General features: G+C 35.8%; 3 protein-coding genes, 1 long non-coding RNA gene and 1 pseudogene across 4 annotated transcripts; 2 read left to right on the forward strand and 3 right to left on the reverse strand.

Moving 5' to 3' along the window:
* Window positions 1-1,773: 1,773 nt before the first annotated feature.
* Window positions 1,774-2,598, reverse strand: LOC139811531 (uncharacterized). Its single transcript, XM_071775794.1, has one exon. It carries the CDS (start codon window positions 2,596-2,598, stop codon window positions 1,774-1,776), a length of 825 nt encoding a protein of 274 aa, XP_071631895.1.
* Window positions 2,599-4,073: 1,475 nt separating this feature from the next.
* LOC139811532 (uncharacterized) lies at window positions 4,074-4,934 on the reverse strand. Its single transcript, XM_071775795.1, has one exon. The coding sequence runs from the start codon at window positions 4,932-4,934 to the stop codon at window positions 4,074-4,076; it is 861 nt and encodes a 286-aa protein (XP_071631896.1).
* An 8,657-nt stretch (window positions 4,935-13,591) lies between these two features.
* LOC139812055 (histone H3-like) lies at window positions 13,592-13,994 on the forward strand (annotated as a pseudogene).
* A 1,997-nt stretch (window positions 13,995-15,991) lies between these two features.
* LOC139811681 (uncharacterized) lies at window positions 15,992-19,184 on the forward strand. The gene is made up of 6 exons (XM_071776024.1): window positions 15,992-16,268; window positions 16,361-16,462; window positions 16,727-16,979; window positions 17,100-17,240; window positions 17,929-18,196; window positions 18,647-19,184. The coding sequence occupies exons 3-6, from the start codon at window positions 16,771-16,773 to the stop codon at window positions 19,178-19,180; spliced, it is 1,152 nt and encodes a 383-aa protein (XP_071632125.1). The 5' UTR covers window positions 15,992-16,268; window positions 16,361-16,462; window positions 16,727-16,770; the 3' UTR covers window positions 19,181-19,184.
* A 330-nt stretch (window positions 19,185-19,514) lies between these two features.
* On the reverse strand, window positions 19,515-20,781 carry LOC139811682 (uncharacterized). The gene is made up of 3 exons (XR_011731705.1): window positions 20,510-20,781; window positions 19,770-19,935; window positions 19,515-19,652 (listed from the first exon to the last, which is right to left on the reverse strand). It is a non-coding gene; the product is annotated as an uncharacterized lncRNA (long non-coding RNA).
* Between the last annotated feature and the right edge of the window lie 1,859 nt (window positions 20,782-22,640).

The raw sequence follows: 22,640 nt of genomic DNA on the forward strand, positions 1-22,640 counted from the left end.
GTTTTGTCGCGAGCAATCAATGACAACAAAAGGTCCTTCCATCAGAAATGTATACAAGCTGCAAAGCGTATCGAAGGAATCGTATCCGTAATAAGTTTTACGAAAACGCGCATACATATCGAAAAGGACGGCGTATCGATTTTTGCCAAAATCCAGATTCATGTCATCGTACGGATAAAATTCGGAATTTTAGAAAAAATTTGACATTGGTCAAATTACAGGCATCGAATACGCTAACATTTTGAGACATGATATTCTTGCGGGCGGTCTGCAGCGCAAAGATAACGTACCGCGGCTTCTCTAGCTGAGTCGCCGTTTTGACGGCCCACGAATGCTTATAGCGTTTTTCACTGGGAGAACTAGTGCGCACTAAGTGCGCACTCGCCGCAGGCAACGTGTTTCACTGGGCGTTTCGATGCGCGCGAAAATGGTGCGCGCTGTTTCACTGGGAAGTCTAGTGCCGAGTTTTTGCACTATAGTGCGAGAATTCGGCACGAGCTCCGAGAGACGGTGTCAGTTCAGTGCAACATGGCTGCGTGGGATGGTGACAATGTTTCAAATTCACGAGATGCATGATTAGCATTTAGACTATTAAATTTGCTTTCTTCGTCATCATCCAGTAGTGATAAAGATGATTTATATTAAAAGAAAATCCGCGGAAAATTCCAAGATGGAAAACTTTGTTCAATAATGCATAATCTTATGGATAAGTATGTAAGTACATATATATATTGTTTCTGCGATTATTGTATTACGTGAAACAATACCCTTATAGAAATTTAATACTGTAAGTGATTATTTGGCTAGTAATTAATGACTATATTTGAGTATTAAAATCATTAAAAACAGTACTTTTAATACTCAAATAAGTAATCAATCACTAGCCAATAATCACTTACAGTATATTAAATTTCTGTAAAGGTAATATGTATTGTATAAATATATGTAGCATCAATGCTATATACAAATATTATATTTATTATTTTATGTTTATCTATTTCATAGGCTTTTCCGAAATAAAAATCAAATTCTAATATAAGCATGTAAGCCTGGCTGGACGTTGTCGTTATTATTTGAAGGTTTTCTTTTTTTTATAATTATAAATATTATTTATTATTCGCATATATTCGCATATATCAACAAACGTTTCGACTCTCCGTTTGGGACCTCTTCAGTATTCTTTCGATTTGTAAACAATAATGTCTTCAATCCTAGTATAAGGACTGATTAAAATAATAGGCAAGCGAGAAGAAAAGCAATAAAAATGTATTCATCTTAAAATATTTATTTATATTGTAAAAATATTAATTAAAATATGTTTACCTTAAAATTATTAATTATATGTATTGCATTAAACATATATAACGGATTGCGGATATTTTTTGTTTACAAAGGAACGTTAAAGAGGACCCGAACGAAAGGTCGAAACGTTTGTTGTAATGTATGCGAATAGTAAATAAATATTTTTAATTTAAAAAAAAAAAGATCCTTTTTTTATCTTTGTTATTCATTGATGACTATCAGAAATTAAAAGGAAAACAGCCATAGTTAACAGTTTCTAATATTACACCTATTACTATATTTGGTTTTTCTTTCTTCTTTGGCTAGTTTTCATTATTTTATTACTCTGTATTCGGTTTGGCGAACTTACGTATCAAGTTTAACTTTTCCCGATGTCGCTCTTTTGCGGCTTTCCTTTTTTCAAAGTCATCATACAAATCAAATACAGAGGCACAATGCGCCATAAAACCGCACTGAGAATAATGGACGTGTTTAGTTGGGAGTGCAAAAAACTTGCACTTTTGGTGCACTCCGGCAGTGTCGCCTGAACTCGACGAGTTTCCAGTGCGCACTCAGTTCTGCCCAGTGAAAAACGCTATTAGTTGTGCTCTGCAACATGGGGTACTCGTACAGATCCCACGAACGAAAACTGACACTAAGATATCGCCCGCTTTCCAAGGCCCGTAGCATGAATAGCTTATTAACCTCGTTTAACGTAACGTGAGGCATTCGCCACTGTATTTTAAACAATTCGATTTCCGGCTCCGTCGCCGGATCTCCTACAATGCAATTGTTATCGCTACGCGCTCGTATCAAAATTAATTCGTGATGAGCGTTAACAACCACGCGTTTGTAATTCTCGCAAAAGCCCAGCAACAACTTGAGCGGTACGCAAAAGTTGAAGTATCTTTCCGGTATGCTCGATGTAACGTCCCAGCCAGCATTCCGCATGAGTTGAGAATCATTATACGATAGCGATACGTAGTTTTTGATGGTACTGGTTATGCCAACGTTTCTGTTGCGATAAATCTCCACACCGTTGAGCTCGTATCGAATCTCATCGAACATGAACGCTGCACAATTATTTACAAGCGTTGCATGAGACTCATCATTCCTTCTCTTTATTACCAATCGTCCTTCAACGTAGAGAAAGCTTTCACACGGCAAGGTGTATAAATCCTGCTGTTGTATGGGTATTCTTATCTCATCGTTGTGTCCAAACGTCGTATTGGCGTACGGACTGTACGTGTGAGTTTCAATCTTGACGACGCTATCGTCAAAGATCGGTTCACCTCCAATGTTCAAGATATTAGCCATTTCGTACTACGAAACCCAATGATTTCAAAAATTCAACGTTCGACGCAGTGAGATTCTTCTTTGGCGATGGGATTGTCTCTCTAATTTTGTTTCTCGTCTGTCGCACCTTCTCCACTTCATTCAGTATGAGCATCTCACGGTTTACCACAGCACAGTCGTCGTCTTCGTACATGCAGTCTAACGGTGATCTCTTCTCCGCGAAAATCAATCAATCGGCCGTCCTGATCCACGACGCGAAGCGTCAAGTCCAAAATGCTCCGTACGATGATCGGAAGGTAAATGATCTGTGCCGGCGTTATATCTTATATCCTGGAGACACGCTCGGTGAAAACTCGTGTATCGTGTGCACATACTTGTTGTTGCTGTACGCACCCGCTGTCACGTTACACTCTATGCGAATGATGTTTACGTTGATGATATTTAGCGGAACATCCGATTCGTGCCATTGTCGCGGCTCCAGCACGCGATTCGCAGAAAATCCCAGCAGCGATCCAATGTTGTTCGGTTTGGTGAAATTTTTCCGATAAGCACATTTGATCTCGCTCTTCATCGTATTGTTGTTGGCTCGAATAATAATCAATGGGTGCGGTTCATCTTCGTTTGTCGAGACATTATTGGATTGGTCTCATAAAAGAGCGCGTTTCAGATACATGTCTATATCACGCAGTTCGTACGATCCTTCGGGAATGGTAATCTCCTTGTCGTCGTCGTCATAGTAGAATTTATTGTTCGACGAATTTACATTCGGTATTGTGTGATAGGTTTTGTTAGTGGACCGCTCGAGGTTTTCGCGCGCCGCGCCGAGGAGAGCACAGAAAATAGTCAGTATCTCGCTTAAAACAAGACAAGAGTCACTTTATTCAAAGCTGGTTACAATGTCAGACTATTCGTGTGGTAATATCGCACTCGCTATTTCGCACTTTCGTACTCGCTACGATTCGACTCCGTCTTCTCGATGTCGACAAACACAAGTGTCGCGTACGATTTGTGATGGCTCACTGAGCCTCCGGCTCCCGGCCGGAGCAATCGAAGCGATCGCGGCCGGAGCTCCGAACTTTTCCGCGAGGAATTTCGAGACGTGAGAAACGCTGATTGACTCCAAATCGTCGAGCGACCAGACTATTGGTCGCAGTACGTGCGATCACGCGATGTACACCTGTGGTCCGGGCGCGAGCGAAAACACCAAAAAAAACGGGGGGAAGGCAAATAAACGCGTTTTGGAGCAAATCGAGCGTTCTCGAATATTCCCAACGCTCGCTTTCACTTTTTGAGCGTTAGATTCTCAACATGCCGCCCGCCTCGTATTCAACGGAATGCGAAACAAACGGGGGAGAACGAGGTCGCATAAGTGCGCACGCAAATGAGCTGACGTCTTATGATACATTTATTTATATACACTATATACACTTGAGAGCTTAAACTATTTTGCACAATGTTCTTAAGTCTAATGAGGGACAAAATAGTCTGGTTTAACGTTATTCTACTGGTTCCGAGGGACAGATAGACGCAGGTAACCGACAGATCTGCGTTATTGGTCGCTTCAGCTCGAACTTGGCGGTGCGTAATGTAACGATGCAAACGCGACCGTCAAGTCCGGGATGGACCTGTTGAATCCTTGCAAGTTCCCACTTAGAAGAAGGGAGGCTATTTTTTAATAAAACTAACTCGTCAACCTTGATATTATCGTGAGATTCGGTCCATTTGACGCGTTGTTGCAATGAATGTAAGTAGTCCGACGACCAAGAACGCCAGATCTGTTCGACCATGAGTTGCACGTGTTGCCATCGCGACAATCGATTTGCATTGATTTCGAGTAATGATTCCTCCGGTACGCTGGTGAGCGGTCGACCGATGAGAAAATGACCAGGCGTCAACGCGGTAAAGTCGGACGGATCGTCGCTGAGAGGAGAAATCGGTCGAGAGTTGAGGCACGCCTCTATCTTACATAAAATAGTCACGAATTCCGAGCGAGATAAGGTACGAGCACCGATCACCCGCTTGAGATAGTGTTTAAAACTTTTAACGCCAGCCTCCCAAAGCCCGCCAAAATGTGGTGCAGCCGGGGGCACGAAATGCCACTTTACACCGTCATTCGCGAGGATTTCTTTGAGGGAAGGGTTGTTCATAAGCGAGCGAAAGCTGCATTGTAGCTCGCGGTCCGCACCCCGAAAGTTCGTGCCATTATCGCTGTACATGTCCGATGGCAGTCCGCGTCGACTGACAAACCGATGAAATGCGGCAAGGAATCCCTCGGAGGAGTAATCCTCGACACACTCGAGGTGGATCGCCTTAGTGGCGAGACAAACGAAGACCGCCACGTAATGTTTGCTCCCCATTTGACCACGGCCGACCACGGGGGTAATAATCATCGGTTCGACGTAATCTATGCCCGTGTGAGAGAAAAGAGGAGAGGGATTGACTCGGGGATTCGGGAGATCACCCATTAATTGCGTCGACGTTTTCGCGGAGTGTCGAAGGCATGTAACACATTTATGGATGTGAGATTTGATCATGCTTCGCGCCGAAATTATCCAATAAGTTTGACGGAGACATCTAAGCGTGTGTTGTGTCCCTCCATGGAGGGAGCGTCGGTGAGCTTGATCAAAAGTTCAGAAATATGATGTCGCGGGAGTATGACTGGGTGTCGCTTATTGTAACTCAGCGCTGAGTTTTCGAGCCGCCCGCCCAGCCGGATTAATAGATCCTTCCCGATAAATGGGTGGAGAGAGCGTAAGGGACTTGTTCGCGATACTGCGGCATCCGACCTCCGATCGACCTCCGATCGACCTCGCATTCGACCTCCGATCGACCTCCGACCTTGAGTGTGAGCTTTTAAGGCTTTCAAGTCATCAGGAAAACAGGTCGCTTGTACCGATCAAAGCCAAAAGACAGAAGCTTTGTGGATCTCTTCTGCGGTCAAAGGCAACTTGACGATCGCCGAAGAGGCGACTTTATTTTTTAAGTTTTGAACGAAACGGCGAATGTATGCGGTAATACGAAGAAGTCGGATCCAGCTCAAGCAAGAGTTGGGCAGATCCTCAGGAGTTGGATCGACGAGATGAACGGTAGCTTTGCGCGCTTCGAAAGATACCGTTTGTAAAATTTCCTTTTCGATAGGAGTAGGGAGGATCGGCCACGAGGCAGAGATGCCAATTTCGAGCTTCTGCCCGCTGCCAGCACGCGTGGAGGGGATAGCTCGGCCGGCTTCGGACGATTAGAAGAGCGCAGACATACATATCTGCCGTCTCTTTCTTCCCTGAGCGGCTCGAGCGCCGCTGTAGACCGTAGGCGCCGTAGCATTAGGTTACCGACTTATCTCGCGCGTTTATTGTGTCTCGCGTATCTCCACAGATGATAATAAAATACTGTAAGATATATATTAATGATGATAATACAGATGATAATAAAATATCCTTTCCCATTCTAGGCGCGGGATACTATCGTGTTTCTTAATTATTGTACAATTAAAGTTAATTAAAATAAAAAATTTATCAATTAAATAAATTAGTAAAATTATAATTTATTTTGTAGATAAAAGACCTAAATTAATTAAAGAATTAAAGAATAGAAAAAGTATAAATAATCGAAATGGTCTCTTGGCCAACACAGGTACGTTTTTTTCTTAAAAAAATGTTATTAATTTTGAAAAATGATATACATACCACACACACACACACACACACACACACACAATACATATTGTTGTAATAAAAAGATTAAATAATTAAATAATGACTTTAATTTTTTTATTATATTTAGTTTATTATAATAAATTAATAAAGAAAAATGGAAAGTTGTAAAATATTTATTTTTCTTAAAATTATTTGATATTTATTTATAAAATGTGTAACATTTCTGTTTTATGTCATCAAATCAATATGGTTATCATTTTTTGGTGACAATCAATATATAAAAGATGTTTTATGCTTATAATACTGCAATTTTTATTATCAAATTTATTAATATGTCATTAGCAATATTTATAATCTATAAATGTATATTTTGGCACAATATAAAAGATTTTCCCCGAGCAGTATTCATATTTTGTTTTTTATTTTAAAATTATTTTAAGTACAATCTTAAGGCATTAACATAGTCTTTTTATAATAATGTCTGAAAAAGAAATACTTTAGATTATCTTAAAAATAAAAACGGATTATAAATACCGGCCTAAATCACATTTATATAACTTAATTATATTTCATTATATGATGTATTAAATTGATCTCTTCAGTCGAATTATCATTTATTAAACCAAAAGTCACTATTTAAATGTGTAAAAGACTTTGTTTAAGTTTTTTTGTCGTTACTCATTTCGAATGGTATACATTAGAAAAAATACAAGTAATTGTAAAAATATAAACTAAAATTTGTAAAATTTAAAATTCATTTTTTTTATAAATATGAAAGTTACATTAATAAACACAAAAATATATTTTCAAAGACGGCGTTCGAAAGCTCACTCTTTGTCTCGTTCTAACTGTCCCCCTTAGAAAGAGATGAAGAGTGAGTTTCCGAAACGCATCCAATTTTGGGGACCAGGCATTAATGACACCGTTTGTACATCATAATAATTATTTTATAAACTAACATCGATATTATGCATCCTCACTATCAACACGGTTGCGTTACCGACAGAGGTACGGTCTGCGCGATCCGCGTTTTTTAACTGCAATCTATGCAATCTATGCGAAGTCGATTGGCATTTGTTTATAGCCACGTAGCATTGCAAAGGAACGCTTCGTTGTCTTGCTGATCGCCACGTTCTGTAGCTTTTTCCAGTCTCGCAAATCTTCTCACGGTATTTTTCAATATTTCCAATTCCTGTTTCTATTTTTTACTTCTTTTCTTAATTTTTCTTCTTTTTCGTTTATATTTCTGCACTTGTATTTTTCATTTTTCTCTGTTTTTCTTCCTTCTCACAATTCTTTTACTATTTTATTTCTATCTTTCCTATTCTACTTTTTCTATTATATTTCTTATTCAACATGGAAACATGTGATGAAGTGAAAAAAAGGCCGAAGCCAAAGTTTTCACAAGCTTGGCTTAGCGACGATCGCTATAAACTTGGGATACGCCAAGTGTCATCGGATAACACTCTTTTTTATTGCAATATATGCAATAAAAATTTTTCATGTTCATCACATGTTTCCAGGCATGCGGATTCTGCGTGTCATAAAAATAATATGAAAAAAAAATGTTTTGTGTACTAATAATGAAAATGTACAGGATAAAAAGACAGTACACAAGAACATTTAGACCACAATGGCTCGATATACCCGAGTTCAAATTATGGTTACGTGAAGCAAATGATCCCAAATCGTTCTTTTGCTTGATTTGTGATAGATCAATTTTTGACGGTCTATCACACATAAATCGACACACAGCATCCGAAATGCACAAAAAAAATAATGATATAGAAGCGAACAAATCGAACGAAGATTTAAATACACAAAATGATGAAGAGCATTTGACATACGACAAGAAAATAAAAGCAGCGGAGATCCGAGTATCCGCATACATTACCGAAAGTAATATTCCATTTCAAGCTGCAAAAGGACTTGTCGAGCTTTGTCAAATCATAGGAGATGATCCTATAGTTTTAAAAAACATGAATCTTGGTCGAACGAAATGCACAAATATTCTTTCGAATGTTTTGTGTCCGGTTGAGGAAAAACGTGTGACCAAAAATATTCAGAATACGAAATTTTCTATTTTTGTTGACGAAACATCTGATATAACTAATGACAAATGGATGACGTTTTTTGTACGATATGTTGATCCCGAAACGTTAGATATTCGGTCACAGTTAGTTAAGTTAATTAATATTGATGCCAAAGATTGTAGTGCAGAAAAGTTATTCAATGCATTTAAAAATGAAATGTATAAACTTGAGATACCATTTTTAAATATTATTGCACTAGCATGCGACAATGCGTTTGTTATGACAGGAAAACATTTATCTTTCAAAACCAAACTTGAATCAAAATGCAACAACTTATTAACATTTTCATGTCCTTGCCATTCCGCTGCACTGGCTGCACAAGCTGCATGCGCAAAAATGCCTGATTTCTGTGAAGAATTTCTCAGAAAAATTGCAAGTTATATCAACAGTCGTCCAAAGCGTTTTGCTATTTTTAATGAATTTTGCGAATGTTTTCAAGATACAAATCGCAAAATTTTGAAATTATGCGAAACTCGGTGGCTTTCGCGTTATTCGTGTATTGACAGAGTTCTTGAGTCATGGAATTCACTAAGAAATTTTCTTCATGAAATGGTCGTAATTGAGAAAGCAAAGTCTGGGAAATATTTATTATCTTTAATGGAAAATGTAGATACAAAAGCGTACTTTTTGTTTCTAAAATATGTTTTTTTCTTCAATTCATTTAATGCGTATTTTCAAGCTTATGAGACACGAATTCATTTATTGCAATCTAAATCCGTTAATTTTCTCATGCTTTGTCAAAACTTTTTAAAGCCGGATTTATTAAAACATTTGCTCACAAATATTTCATTTCGCGAAGCACAGAATCACAAATCTATTACTGATATAACTTTGGGATCAGAATGCAAAGAATATCTTTGCAATTTAGTGGAGGAAGGACATGCAGATGTTACAACTATTATTAGACAAAATTGTTTGCAGTTTTATATCACTGCTGCCGAGGAAATTAGAAAGAGATTACCTGTTAATAACGTATTTTTACATAAATTACAAGTTTTTCAACCGCACGTAGCTTTATTTGATATTAACAGAGAAATATCCTTTAACGATGTTATTTTTATTGCAAGAACGTTAAGTGGTTTCGATGAAAACGGTTTAAAAGAAGAATGGCTTACGCTGCACTCCGATTTTACTTTAGAAGAGAAAGAAAATCTTGCAAAACTCAATTTTGATAACATGTGGAAAGACATTTTAAAACGTCCATCCATTAATCACCCTAAGTATCCAAATTTAAAATCACTTTTAAATGCAGTAAGATCACTTCCGAATTCAAATGCAGATCCCGAAAGGGCATTTTCTATCTTAACCGGTCTTAAAACAAAGAAACGTAATAGGCTTTCGTCGACCGTAATAAATGCAAATTGTGTATTTAAATCAGCGTTGAAGACGAGGGGGGAAACAGCCTTAAATATGGTTATTAATGATGATCATCTGCAGCGTATGTCAACAAAAATTTTGTATGCTCTTGCAAAAAAGAAATTAAAAAGCAGTTTGACATTATACGCTGCAGATGATCCAAATATTGCAGGCCCCTTCTCGTCTAATGATACGCAATAATAATGTCCAAAAGATAATACACTGAGAAAAAAAGCTGTTGCTTCAATTAAAGTGCTATCACGGGGTGCCAAAAACATAAGTAGTTTATTAAATTGTATTATTATTAGACCCAATATCTGGATTATTAAACCAATGATTAAATTATTGGTTTAATAATCCAGATATTGGGTCTGATAATAATACAATTGAATAAACTATTTATGTTTTTGGCACCCCGTGATAGCACTTTAACTGAAGCAACAGCTTTTTTCTCTGTGTACATTATCTTTTGGACATTATTATACACATTATATTATATAAATAATAATGTTTAAAAAATAATTCTCTCTCTTTATTTTCTCTTTCTCTCTCTCTCTCTCTCTCTCTCTCTCTCTCTCTAAACATTATTATTCATATAATATAATATATAATGTATGGATATCGAAGTCCGAACACACAGACAGAGAAGGTTTGGAGTCGTAAAATACTGTGGGAGTGACGAACCACGGGGTCCTGATCTCTGCAGTGACACACACATACACACACACACAGACAGAGAAGGTTTGGAGTCGTAAAATACTGTGGGAGTGACGAACCACGGGGTCCTGATCTCTGCTGTGACACACACACACACACACACACACACACACCACACACACACACACACACACACACACACACACACACACACAGAATTATTGTTAAAGAATTATTTAATATTTTGGGAGTTGTGACATAAAATCGCAAATACATTTGAGTTCGGAAGTAATCTTACTGCATTTAAAAGTGATTTTAAATTTGGATACTTAGGATGATTAATGGATGGACGTTTTAAAATGTCTTTTTACATGTTATCAAAATTGAGTTTTGCAAGATTTTCTTTTTCTTCTGTAGTAAAATCGGAATGCAGCGTAAGCCATTTTTCTTTTAAACAATTTTCATCGAAGCCACTTAAAGTTTTTGCAATAAAAGTAACATCGTTAAAGGATATTTCTCTGTTAATATCAAATAAAGCTACGTGCGGTTGAAAAACTTGTAATGTATGTAAAAATACGTTATCTGCGGGTAATCTCTTTGTAATTTCCTCGGCAGCAGTGACGTAAAACTGCAAACAATTTTGTCTAATAGTAGTTGTGACATCTGCATGTCCTTCCTCCACTAAATTGCAAAGATATTCTTCGCATTCTCGATCCCAAAGTTATATCAGTAAGAGATTTGTTGATTCTGTTCTTCGCGAAATGAAATATTTGTGAGCAAATGTTTTAATAATTCCGGCTTTAAAAAGTTTTGACAAATTTGCATGAGAAAATTAACGGATTTAGATTGCAATAAATGAATTCGTGACTCATAAGCTTGAAAATACGCATTAAATGAATTGAAGAAATTTAAAACATATTTTAGAAATAAAAAGTACGCTTTTGTATCTACATTTTTCATTGAAGATAATAAATATTCCCCAGACTTTGCTTTCTCAATTACGACCATTTCATGAAAAAAATTTCTTAGTGAATTCCATGACTCAAAAACTCTGTCAATACATGAATAACGCGAAAGCCACCGAGTTTCGTATAATTTTAAAATTTTGTGATTTGTATCTTGAAAACATTCGCAAAATTCATTAAAAATAGCAAAACGCTTTGGACTACTGTTGATATAACTTGCAATTTTTCTGAGAAATTTTTCACAGAAATCAGACATTTCAGCGCATGCAGCGTGCGCAGTGGAAAGGCAAGGACATGGAAATGTTAATAAATGTTTGCATTTTTATATAAGTTTAGTTTTGAAAGATAAATGTTTTCCTGTCATGACAGACGCATTGTCGCATGACAGAACAATAATATTTAAAAATGGAATCTGAAGTTTACACATTTTAGTTTCAAATGCATTGAATAACTTTTCTGCACTACAATCTTTGGCATCTACAATATTAATTAACTGAACTAACTGTGATCGAATATCTAAAGTTTCGAGATCAACATATGTTACAAACAAGAAGCGTTATCCATTTTTCATTGGTTATATCAGATGTTTGTTTTGTCAATAAAAACTGAAAATTTCCTATATTTTGTATGTTATTAACTATACGATATTAAGTCTTAACTGGATCTAAACTTGATCTCTGTTATACACATATCCGCATTCACACATAATCACACACACATACACAGGTAAAGAAGGTTTGGAGTCGTTAAATACTGTGGGAGTGACGAACCACGGGGTCCTGATCTTTACCATTGACACTATCTGAACTTTGTATATCCATATTATTATTTTAAAAATATTAAATGTTCCATTTGTTCGCTCTTTCTCTCTAAATTTCTTGAGTCAAATTTTTACGAAATTTACTCAAAAAATAAAATAATATCTGAGTCACTCAAGGTAGAGTGACTTTTACTCTTATAGAGTGAAATTCTTTCGTTATTACAATATGTACTTATTTTAAGAGCGAATTTGTTCAGTCTAAATGATACATTCAACAATTTACTCAAAAAAGAGTGAGCAATTCATTCTAATTGACTGAAACATTGACTTGTATGGATTTAAAGTTTCCTCTATGGATGTAGTTAAATATTTGATTTTATATAAAAAATGAAATGTTATTCCGTTTGAATGGCAGTATTATCAGCAATAATGATATTATTGCTTTAAGTGAAGCTTACTAGTTTCAAGTGGAATTTCATTCCAAGAAATTTAGAGAGAATTCATGTTTTACTTAATATAATGCAAGTATTTAAAATAGAACAAGTAATTAAATTTTATTATTAAAACAAAATGGGGAATTATGTTTATATTTTGCCAAGATATATCTAATTTAAAATTATGTGATTTTGTGAATAAAGTAATGTAAAGCAATTTGAAAAAAGACGTTTTATATGAAAAGAAAAGTTGTAATTTAAAAGTTTTTCAATATTTCGAAAATAACGTTTTCAATTTATTATTTATTGTATGTACATACGTTGAATCCTCGTCAAATACTTCGTCCAAATTAGGAATTATTTTGCTCTTTATCAATAACTATTATTAAGATATTTTTTTTTGCCAAAAATATATTTAAAAAATGCATGTTTTGTAGTCTATTGAAATATAATTTTTATTGCAAATTTCATTGCAATTCTAAGAAAATAAAAAAAAACATTTTTTTATATTTTTCAAAGAATAATTTTACCAAATACGATTTTAAAGTTAACTTTACATTTTTCTGAAAACGAGTACCGCCGACCCTAATGTTGTCTGCAAAAAATTCACACAAAATACAACTTCATCAACATTTTAAGAAACAGAAAAATACCGAGGAAAGCAAGAATCAATCAATGAGTAAACATCATGCTTTACGAAGATGAAGAACAAGACGACATTTTATAAAGTGATTAAGTTCTACCGGAGTCTTAGTGCTGTAGGGAATAACACAGTCCCCTTACCCAAGGCTACGGGTGAAGTCCACAATGGTGATGAAGACGGAATAGATTTTATACGGAACGGCGGATTCGGCGAAAAAAGTATTCCACTTGCAAGACTTAAAGAATGGGAAGATTAGTCTCACCAGCCTAGCAAAACATGTAGCCCAGGATGTAAAACTCCAAAATAAAAGTTAAGTTAGCCAGTTTGCTTCAAGATGATAACTCCATTGACTGGTTCGACAGCTGTGGGCTATTGTGGACGTCGATCTAATTCAATCTGACAAGGAGCTTCGCTCGTATACTGCTGGACGCATATCGATAGTTGACCGTTACGATGACACATACTAAGCAGACTGCTCGTAAGTCAACCGGAGGAAAGGCGCCCCGGAAACAGTTGGCCACTAAAGCTGCGAGGAAGAGTGCCCCGACCGGTGATATGAAAAAACCTCACTGTTGCCCGACACCGTCGCCCTTCGAGAAATCCGTCATTATCAGAAAAGTACAGAATTATTGATCCGTAAATTGCCATTTCACGAACTCGTCTGTGAGATCGCTCAGGATTTCAAGACTGACCTCCGTTTCCTAAGTTTTGCTGGATGGCTCTCCAAGAAGCTAACGAGGCGTATCTTGTAGGTCTTTTCGAAGACACGAACTAGTGCACTATTCACGCTAAGCGAGTTACCACCATGCCAAAAGATATTCAACTGGCACATCGTATCCATGGCGAGCAAGCTTAGACGCAACAAATTTATAAAATAAATAATAGTGTCGAGAGCTGTGGATTATTTGCACGCTTTACTCTGCCTTACTCCGGAGTGACAGAACTGAAGAAGAAGAAGAAAAAGAAGAAAACGATTTGTGCTCTTCATCTATGGCCTTTTGTGGACTTCAAAAATTGTATTTTGAAGAGAATTTAGTTTTTATTCTCAATTTGAAAAAGTATGGAAACCAACGCTTAATCATTATTGGATGTTGCATAAGAATGGATTCAGTCAATTCAAGACTGAGTAACAGTGCTGCAGTGAATGCAAGATATCAATGCGCAAATGCAGATATACATATACAAAATCTGATCAAATGGTACTCCTTTCTTAAAAAAAATAAAAATAACAAAATATAAAGTTATCTTTAAAATTGCTTCAGTATGTGGATAACAAATGTAGAAACATTTATAAATGTGTATTTGCAGGAAAACAAATACATTATTTTATAATTGCAATGTGTTTTTGCAAAGAAAATGTAATGTATTACAACATAAATATGTATTACTGTTCGCGATCGAACAAAAACCAGCGTCGGCGAATCTACACCACGAACCTAAGAAAATCGCTATTTCGAAATAATTTCGGTTTTTCTGCCTTTCAGAGTAAAGTCGACCAAATTCGCAGAAATATCTGTATATTTCCTAGTATACACTTGAAAAGCAGAAAAACAGAGTTCCACTGTGGCCTATATTTACTCGCTCCTTTGTCTCGAGGACTCGGTGCGCGAGGCATACCCCGGGACAAAGCGAGCAAATAATATTTCAAAACAGCTGATCGGTGGCCGGCCTCGAGTTCAGCGTGACGTGCGTCAATACTAATTTCTCGAGACGCCGACAGCGGATTGGCTCAGCTGAATTTTCGGCTCGTTACCGGGGGTCCGGAGGATTCGAGAGAATTCGGAAGTCGTGGGAATAAAACTCCGGACCTTCGCGCGCGAGCCCGCAATCGACGAAAGTTTCTCGGAGCGAGCGTGTTAAAGTCAAGTCACTCGCATATCCGTTGCTTACGATCATCGAGTTCTTATTTTCACGCACGGGAATAGCCGTCGTTCGCGTGTATTAGATACTTGTATATAATGTACATTCTTGTATTATAGACATTTCACAACAGAAGACTTTCTACGAATCTTAATTCCTTCCTTCCCGCGACTCCTTCGACCATTCGCGCACAATTACAATATATTTTACATAATGTAATTAATAAAAAAAATGTAAAAGATAGTCATTGATAAGGAGAACAAACTATTATTTGACGAGATACTCAACGCACATTGAATGTATGGACGTATTGTACGTATTTCATATTAAATTTTCTAGGATATTAAAAAAGGCAAAAATGAAAGTTTTGTCCATTAAAAGATGGTTTTTTTAATTACTTTACATTATTTTGCCCATAAAATTATACTTTTAAAAAGAATTAACTAGACATTCTTTAAATAGAATATTTCCCTTGGCAAAGTCGAAAAACATTCCCTATTTTATGGCCACTGTATAAAAAAATGTGAAATAAATTATTTATATCTATTTTATTATAACATACTTCTTGTGTTAAATCCAAAAATTGGCTGCAGTTGTCATAATAATTCATATGTTTTCAGAAATAATTTTACTATAAATATATTATTTTTAATATTATATTAAGTAAAGCATGTTCCCTTTTTTCCGATTTCACACTAGAAATACCAATAGTTATTTTCGACCGTTCCTATTTTTAAATTTAATATTCTTTTTTTTATCGTAAAAATAGAATTCTTTATATTCTAATAAAAAAAATTTATTCTATTTATTGGGTCTTTAACATGATCAATGGAATATTAGTTTTAAAAATTGAAATAGTAAAAAATTATTGGTATTTCTAGTGTGTAAAGGCCACTTTAGATAATTTATAATTCACGACAGAAGAATTATATAATTCTATTTGTAATGTTATGTATTGTGCAATATAGGGTGCGTTCGGGGAGACGCTATTAGCGCTATATCGTACTACAAGCTGTTCGCGGAGCTGGATGGTAGCGCTACCAAATGCTATCATGACGTCACTAAGGATAGCGTGTGACGTCATCACTGCGCGCTACTAATGCTATTTCTTCCGAGGTAGTGCATGGGTAGCGTTAGCGTTTGCGGACGTTCAGGGAGACGCTATCAGCGCCTGTGGAACTGTTTGGGGACGTTCTGTGCTCACGTGAAGGTTATGTGTGCACGTTGTAAACCATGAACGTGTTCGGCCAGTATTTTCTTACAGTAAATCGTAAGTATATTTTGTGTATAAGAATATGTATAAATACTGCTGCAATACTGCTAATATCTTAATTTCCACTGTATAATCTTTTCTGTTTGCAGGAACATAAGTTCTTCTTCTTTCTGTTGGTTGGCTCGGAGACTGTCCTGTCCCATGCGGCCAAGGAACATAAGTTAATCGAACGGATTGAATGTTAGACAAGGGTAAAATAATACACGAGTTATGTTTCCGGACGCAGTCCTTAAAGCTAGGTATACATCAGTCGTTTTGCAACATCGCGAGCGTCGTAATCGTAAGGCTGTAACTAATCACAATTAAGAATTCTTATAAAACTTGATTGTGATTGATCACGACTTTACGATTACGACGCTCGCGATGTTGCGATACGACCAATGTAGATCTAGCTTAATACTGGTGCGATATTGCTAATATTTTTATTTACACTGTGTATTCTTTTCTGTTTGCAGGAACGTAAGTTAATCCTCAGGAAATTAACGGTCTCTCCCAATTTATGGAGGCGAATCGAGAACAATTTTTATTGTTATTAGCGTTACAAATACGCGAACAGATAGCAGATGTATCATCGAGTGATAGTGATAATGAAGAATTCGCAATGTTAGAAACTGTATTACGTACTAGAAGAAAAATACCCAGAGTACCGTATTATGTTGAAACAATAGTGCCGACAATGACAAATCAAGATTTCAAGTCTCACTTCAGGTATCAATACAAATGTCTTTTATTATTATTTCTGTTGAAATATCTGTGGTTTGAAAAATATTAGACGATTTACATAAAGAATATATTGTATTATAAATGAATAATTATTCCTTGATTTAGAATGCGTCCTGGAACTTTTGAATACTTGCTGTCCATCATTGGTCCTAAATTACAAAGAGAAACAGGAGGAACGCCAATGATTTCTTCACATAAACAATGTTTATTGGCATTGTGGAGACTGGCCACTCCAGATTCTTTGAGGTAAAGAATAAGCTTATTAAGCATAGAGTTCTGCATAATCAACGATATCAGTAGGTCTATTCTCATAACTCATAACGACAGTTCATTATTGTTACAATATCGTTGTGCAGTATTTTTACTATGTGAAAAAGTTGCGCAACAACATTATAACGATGACGAACTGTCAGTAAGAGTTACAGAATGGGCCTACAGTTGTCGCAAGTATCAATCTGTTTTTGTGTTTTGCTGAAATAGAATTTTATAATTATAAAGTTCTAAATTGAAAAAATTATGAAGCAAAGTTATGTAAGAAATAAAAAGTAAAAAAAATTTATAGCTATTACTTGAATAATAATTGTATAATTTAATGCTGTAACGATTTTTACAATAATCATAAAATTAATGTCTGAAATGTTTTCAGTAATAATTGCTAAAATGATTTGCACTAATTATACAATTATATAAAAATTTCTTTTAGGCATCACTTTTTTTAAGATTGCTATATATTACAATAATTAAATTTAAAATTAATGATTTTAAAAGTTAGATTTAGATTTATTACGCAATATATTAAACATTATATTTTAAAATTTAAATGATGCTAAGTGTTCTGCATACGTTCTTATTTGGGTAGTAACAGATGATGCTTATATTGATTTACATCATTAAACAGAGAATAATTTTTGTTTTTATTTTTTAATGTCCTCAGATCTATTTTCGACCGATTTGATGTCGGCAGAAGCACAGCATTATATGTTACACGACGTGTAATAAATGCAATTATTGATTTGGCGCCAAATGTTATAAAGTGGCCTACAAACGAACGAGTTAACGAAATATGGGCGGGATTTGAGAATGCTAGTGGATTTCCGAAGGTCATTGGTGCTATTGACGGTACACACATCACCATTCCAGCTCCAACAGATAATTCAGCAGCGTATGTCAATCGCAAGGGTCGTCATTCGATTCAACTTCAGGTAATATGCTTTTTTGCTTCAAGAATTCTCCTTAAACCAGTATTTATAGTCCAATCTTACATTTAAGATCATTTCAAATTCATCTTTAGATACTCCGTATTCAATGAAATGATTCGTATAGTATTTAAATGTAAACTTAAGACAATCTATTTAAGATCGGACTATGAATATCTAAAGCTAAGTTTATATTGATCAGTTATATTGATCATTAACTTAAGTTAGGTCTACATCTATCGAACGCTCTGAATTATAAGGAAATTGACCAATCACAGTCGAGTGTTTATAAGAAAACTCGACTGTGTTTGGTCAATTTGCTTACGATCCAGAGTGTTATGATGTAGACCTAGCTTTATGCTGAAACCGGTAATAAATTGATCAATCGTAGTCATTGTAGTGTGCTCTCCATATAACTTCATGTAATCTATATTGGTTTGTATATTTTTTTTGCAGGCTATCTGTGATCACACGTGTCAGTTCATTCATTGCTATGTCGGACATGTAGGATCAGTACATGACCAACGAGTTTTTCGTCTGTCGGAAGTGCAATCTTATCTTGGAGACGTATCAAAGTTTCCAGAAGAGTCTCATTTAATTGGTGATCTAGCATATAAGCTACATGAAAATTTGTTGATACCATATCGAGATAACGGTCATTTGACAGAACGCCAAAGAAATTATAATTTTGTGCATTCTTCAGCAAGAATGGCTATAGAAAGAGCATTCGGACTTTTGAAAGGACGTTTTAGAAGTTTGCTAACAACTCTTGCATTAGATAGAGTAGATTTAATACCATTACACATTCTAGCCTGTTGCGTATTGCATAATATATGTTTGATGAAAAATGATATTCTCGATATCGAAGTAAATGAGGACGTACACGCGATAGATTGTGTGAGGGATAATAATGAAAATATACAAAATGCTCGTGCAGGTATTATAAAACGTGATTTAATAGCAGAACGGTTGCGAATTAGACATGTTTAGAAACAGTATTAAACTAGTTTAAGAATAGTATAAGATATGTATTAATAATATAGTTTAGTAGGTACTTAATGTAGTATAGTATAATGTAAGTAAGGGGGGGTTCTACAATAAGTTGCAAATGCAAAAAGAACATAATTGATAAATCACATCGCCATATGGCGTTTACGACTAGCGACAAGGCATTTGTAACTCATTGTAGAAACCCCCTAATAGTATAATAAAAATAATTGTACGTATTTAGTATATCTAGTAATAGTAATTATAATAAAAAAAGTTTAGTACATATCAGTCTTTAAAAATTGCGTAACAATAAATTCTAGCTCGAACTACAACTTGTCTAAAATTTTGTCGAGTTTTTCCATAAACTTCTTTTGCATTTCCATTCTTTCCTTGTGTCTTCTATCTTTTCCCTCCTCAGTCATTCGGCGATTTTCTGTTATTTTTTCCATTACATCTGCAGCTTTACGTTTACCTAGAAATATAATTTAATATTTATATTAGTATTTATATTACCTATTATAATTTAATATATTTTTGTTTTTTATATCTCATAGTCTAATTCAATTAATAATCAATAATAGTTACTTACGAGAAACTTTACTATCAGATTGACAAGTAGAACTGCTACTACTGCAAGGACTTGGAGATTTAGATCTTTCAAAACTGGATTTTCCGGTTGATGAAATAAGTGTTAAAGGTGTTTTGAACTCGTGTTTGACGTGCAACATTTAAGAGGGTAGTTGCAAAAGACAAATCTGCATGTAAAAATAGCAATATAACATTAAAATAGAACATTTTCCTTTTACCATAACTTATAATATTTTACCACCGTTACTGTTTATTGCATAACTATTTTGATGCATTATCTGTGCAAAATTATTGGTAAAACGTGCATAAAAAGTGACAGAATAAACTTTTGAAATAGAAAATAAATACAGAAAGATAAAGCTGCCATTTTAAAATAAAGCCAAGCATTTATTGTGACAAAAGTAAAAACCATATTAAATTAATTGTATTAATATTTAAGAACAAATAAAAAATTATGACTCCCAGCGTGAAGAAATAATTAAAAAAACATCAAATCGATGGAACAGCCATCGATTTGATATTTGTCATATGCAAGCAAAAACATTTCGAAATTATTTATTATGGTATGTAACTATGTATAAAATCATATAGCAATATACACAGTTGTTATTTGTCTACACAAAATATCCAATTACGTATATCCATATATACAAAGAAATATTTTTGTACGAAATTTTTAAATTTATTATATGATTTTATAACTAACTACATAACTAATTTATTAGATGAAAGAAAACTTACCAGTTTGTGCTTTAATAGCACTTCTTGGTGACAATTGCAACTTATATTCCTGTTCAGTTTCTGCATCCAGAAAACTTATTTCAACGGAATCCATTGCCACGCCAGCCCTTATGAGGGTAATCTCTAATACGATATTTTTATATAATACGCTCGTTTTTCAATATCAATTGCAAACGCTTTAACGGCGGCTTCACACTCTTACAACACTTCGGGATTTAACTTAACCTCGAATTTACGTCGGTTATACGACGTAAATTCGAGATACGCCATTACGCTACTAGACGCTACTAAACTGTTCGCAGGGCTTGCTACCGCTATCGCGCTATTGGCTCCGCGAACAGACTTGGTAGCGTTTGCGTTGGTAGCGTTAGTAGCGTCTCCCCGAACGCACCCATAGAGAACATTTAACTATTTATAAATGTATGTATGCATATATATAAATGTGTGTATATTATATATATATATATATATATATATATATATATATATATACCGGGTGTCTCAGACCACCCGTATCACCCAATTTATTCGTAAACGCAACATTTTAGAAAAAAATGTTCCAGACCAAAGTTGTATGGTTTCAAGGGGTACGTAAGATGGTGTCATTAGTTTCACCTTGAATAGTTGCTTGAAGGTCACATAAAGGTCACCTTCAATTTTTTAAATAGAACCACCTACTTTTTATTGCATATTCTTGTAGCTTATCTTGAGGGCTTTCCAAAACACTATAAGAAAGTATTTTTTTATTAAGAACTTTTGGAATTATAAAGCTTGAAAGTTCTAGTATTTTGACATAAAATACAAAATATCTTGTAAAACATCAAGTTTTCGGTAATGTTACCTTAATACTTTTATGCACAGAATAATGAGACGAATCAATTGATATGAAAAAAAAGACATAGTTGCTTTTAAGAAAAAGTATGCAGATGCGTGTTGCAAATTACATATTTTTTCTTAAAGGAACTATGCTTTTTTTATACCAATATGAGGTAAATCCGTAAAATAATTAATCCAATGAGGTAAAAGATCGTCGGGAATAGGAGAGTCCCAATCAATTTTACGGAGCCAGAGCTCTTGCATCAACATCTTGGCCGCGATGACGATCGGTGACGCCCATCCGAGGGGGTCATATAACCTTGCAATAAATGATAAAACGGAGCGTTTAGTATAAACTGTTACGGCGTAAGGCGAGATTACAAAACTAAACGAGTCGTCAAGCGGGGACCAAGACAGGCCGAGGACCTTGAGTGTGTCATCGCGATTGATCGGATAGTCCGAGGATTCACGTTGGTCCTCCGGGATATCCGTCAAGAGTTCGGCGGAATTCGCGGCCCATTTTCGGAGGAAAAAACATCCGCGATTCATCATGCCGACAAGTTGCTTGCGTTTTTCGAGCAGCGACAGAAGGTCGTCTGCTCCGAAAAGAACGTCATCGACGTAGGTCAATTCTTCGATTATGGAAACCGCGTCGGGAAATTCTTTACATTCGTCACGAGCTAATTGAAGAAGGCAGCGCTGCGCGAGAAATGGCGATGGCTTTTGGCCGTAAGTCACGGTGAGCAAGCGGTAAGGTTGTGACCGGAACAACGGTTGATATGATGAAAATCAAAATATAGCCACTTACTACTTGGGCTAAATTATACGGTCGCCACTGTATTTTAAGGCTCAAATACAGAAACCTTTCGCTGTTGCTATGTCCCTTCCTTCCTTCCAGCTTAATGGCCGCCGTGTACTACGCCGCAGACGTGTTCAAGGTCGTCGACCACGCCCTTATGTAACGACGCTCAATCTTCGAACGTATGGATAGGAATTTCACTGGGATCGCGATTGAAATCACTTATTTTTGTAATAAAATAATTAACAATTTATTATTCTCCTCACTACAGCAATCTCCGTGTAGGAACGGACGCGTTCGCTCGATCGCGTGTATTCGTACGTCGAGTGTTCTCGAACCGCCGTCTCGCTCAATAGTATGCACAATCGTGTTTGAGGATTCAATATCCCGGATCGCGCAATCGCTTCTAACAATCTTTCTCAATTATAACTCACGCTAACAGCGCAAGCAATCAACGGGATAAGTCGGCCGGATTCGCATTTTACTGCGTGACTTCTACGCTACGTAATCGCGCAA

Source organism: Temnothorax longispinosus, chromosome 4 (genome assembly GCF_030848805.1).
Source record: "Temnothorax longispinosus isolate EJ_2023e chromosome 4, Tlon_JGU_v1, whole genome shotgun sequence".
NCBI classification, from domain to species: Eukaryota; Metazoa; Arthropoda; class Insecta; order Hymenoptera; family Formicidae; genus Temnothorax; species Temnothorax longispinosus.

Bases quoted from the DNA above. Each gene is read 5' to 3' on its own strand.
- LOC139811681 (XM_071776024.1), top strand. From the start codon at position 16,771: ATGGAGGCGAATCGAGAACAATTTTTATTGTTATTAGCGTTACAAATA. The intron at 17,241-17,928 runs GTAAAGAATAAG...TAATGTCCTCAG, and splicing joins GCCACTCCAGATTCTTTGAG to ATCTATTTTCGACCGATTTG. The intron at 18,197-18,646 runs GTAATATGCTTT...TTTTTTTTGCAG, and splicing joins GTCATTCGATTCAACTTCAG to GCTATCTGTGATCACACGTG.
- LOC139811531 (XM_071775794.1), bottom strand. From the start codon at position 2,598: ATGGCTAATATCTTGAACATTGGAGGTGAACCGATCTTTGACGATAGC.
- LOC139811532 (XM_071775795.1), bottom strand. From the start codon at position 4,934: ATGGGGAGCAAACATTACGTGGCGGTCTTCGTTTGTCTCGCCACTAAG.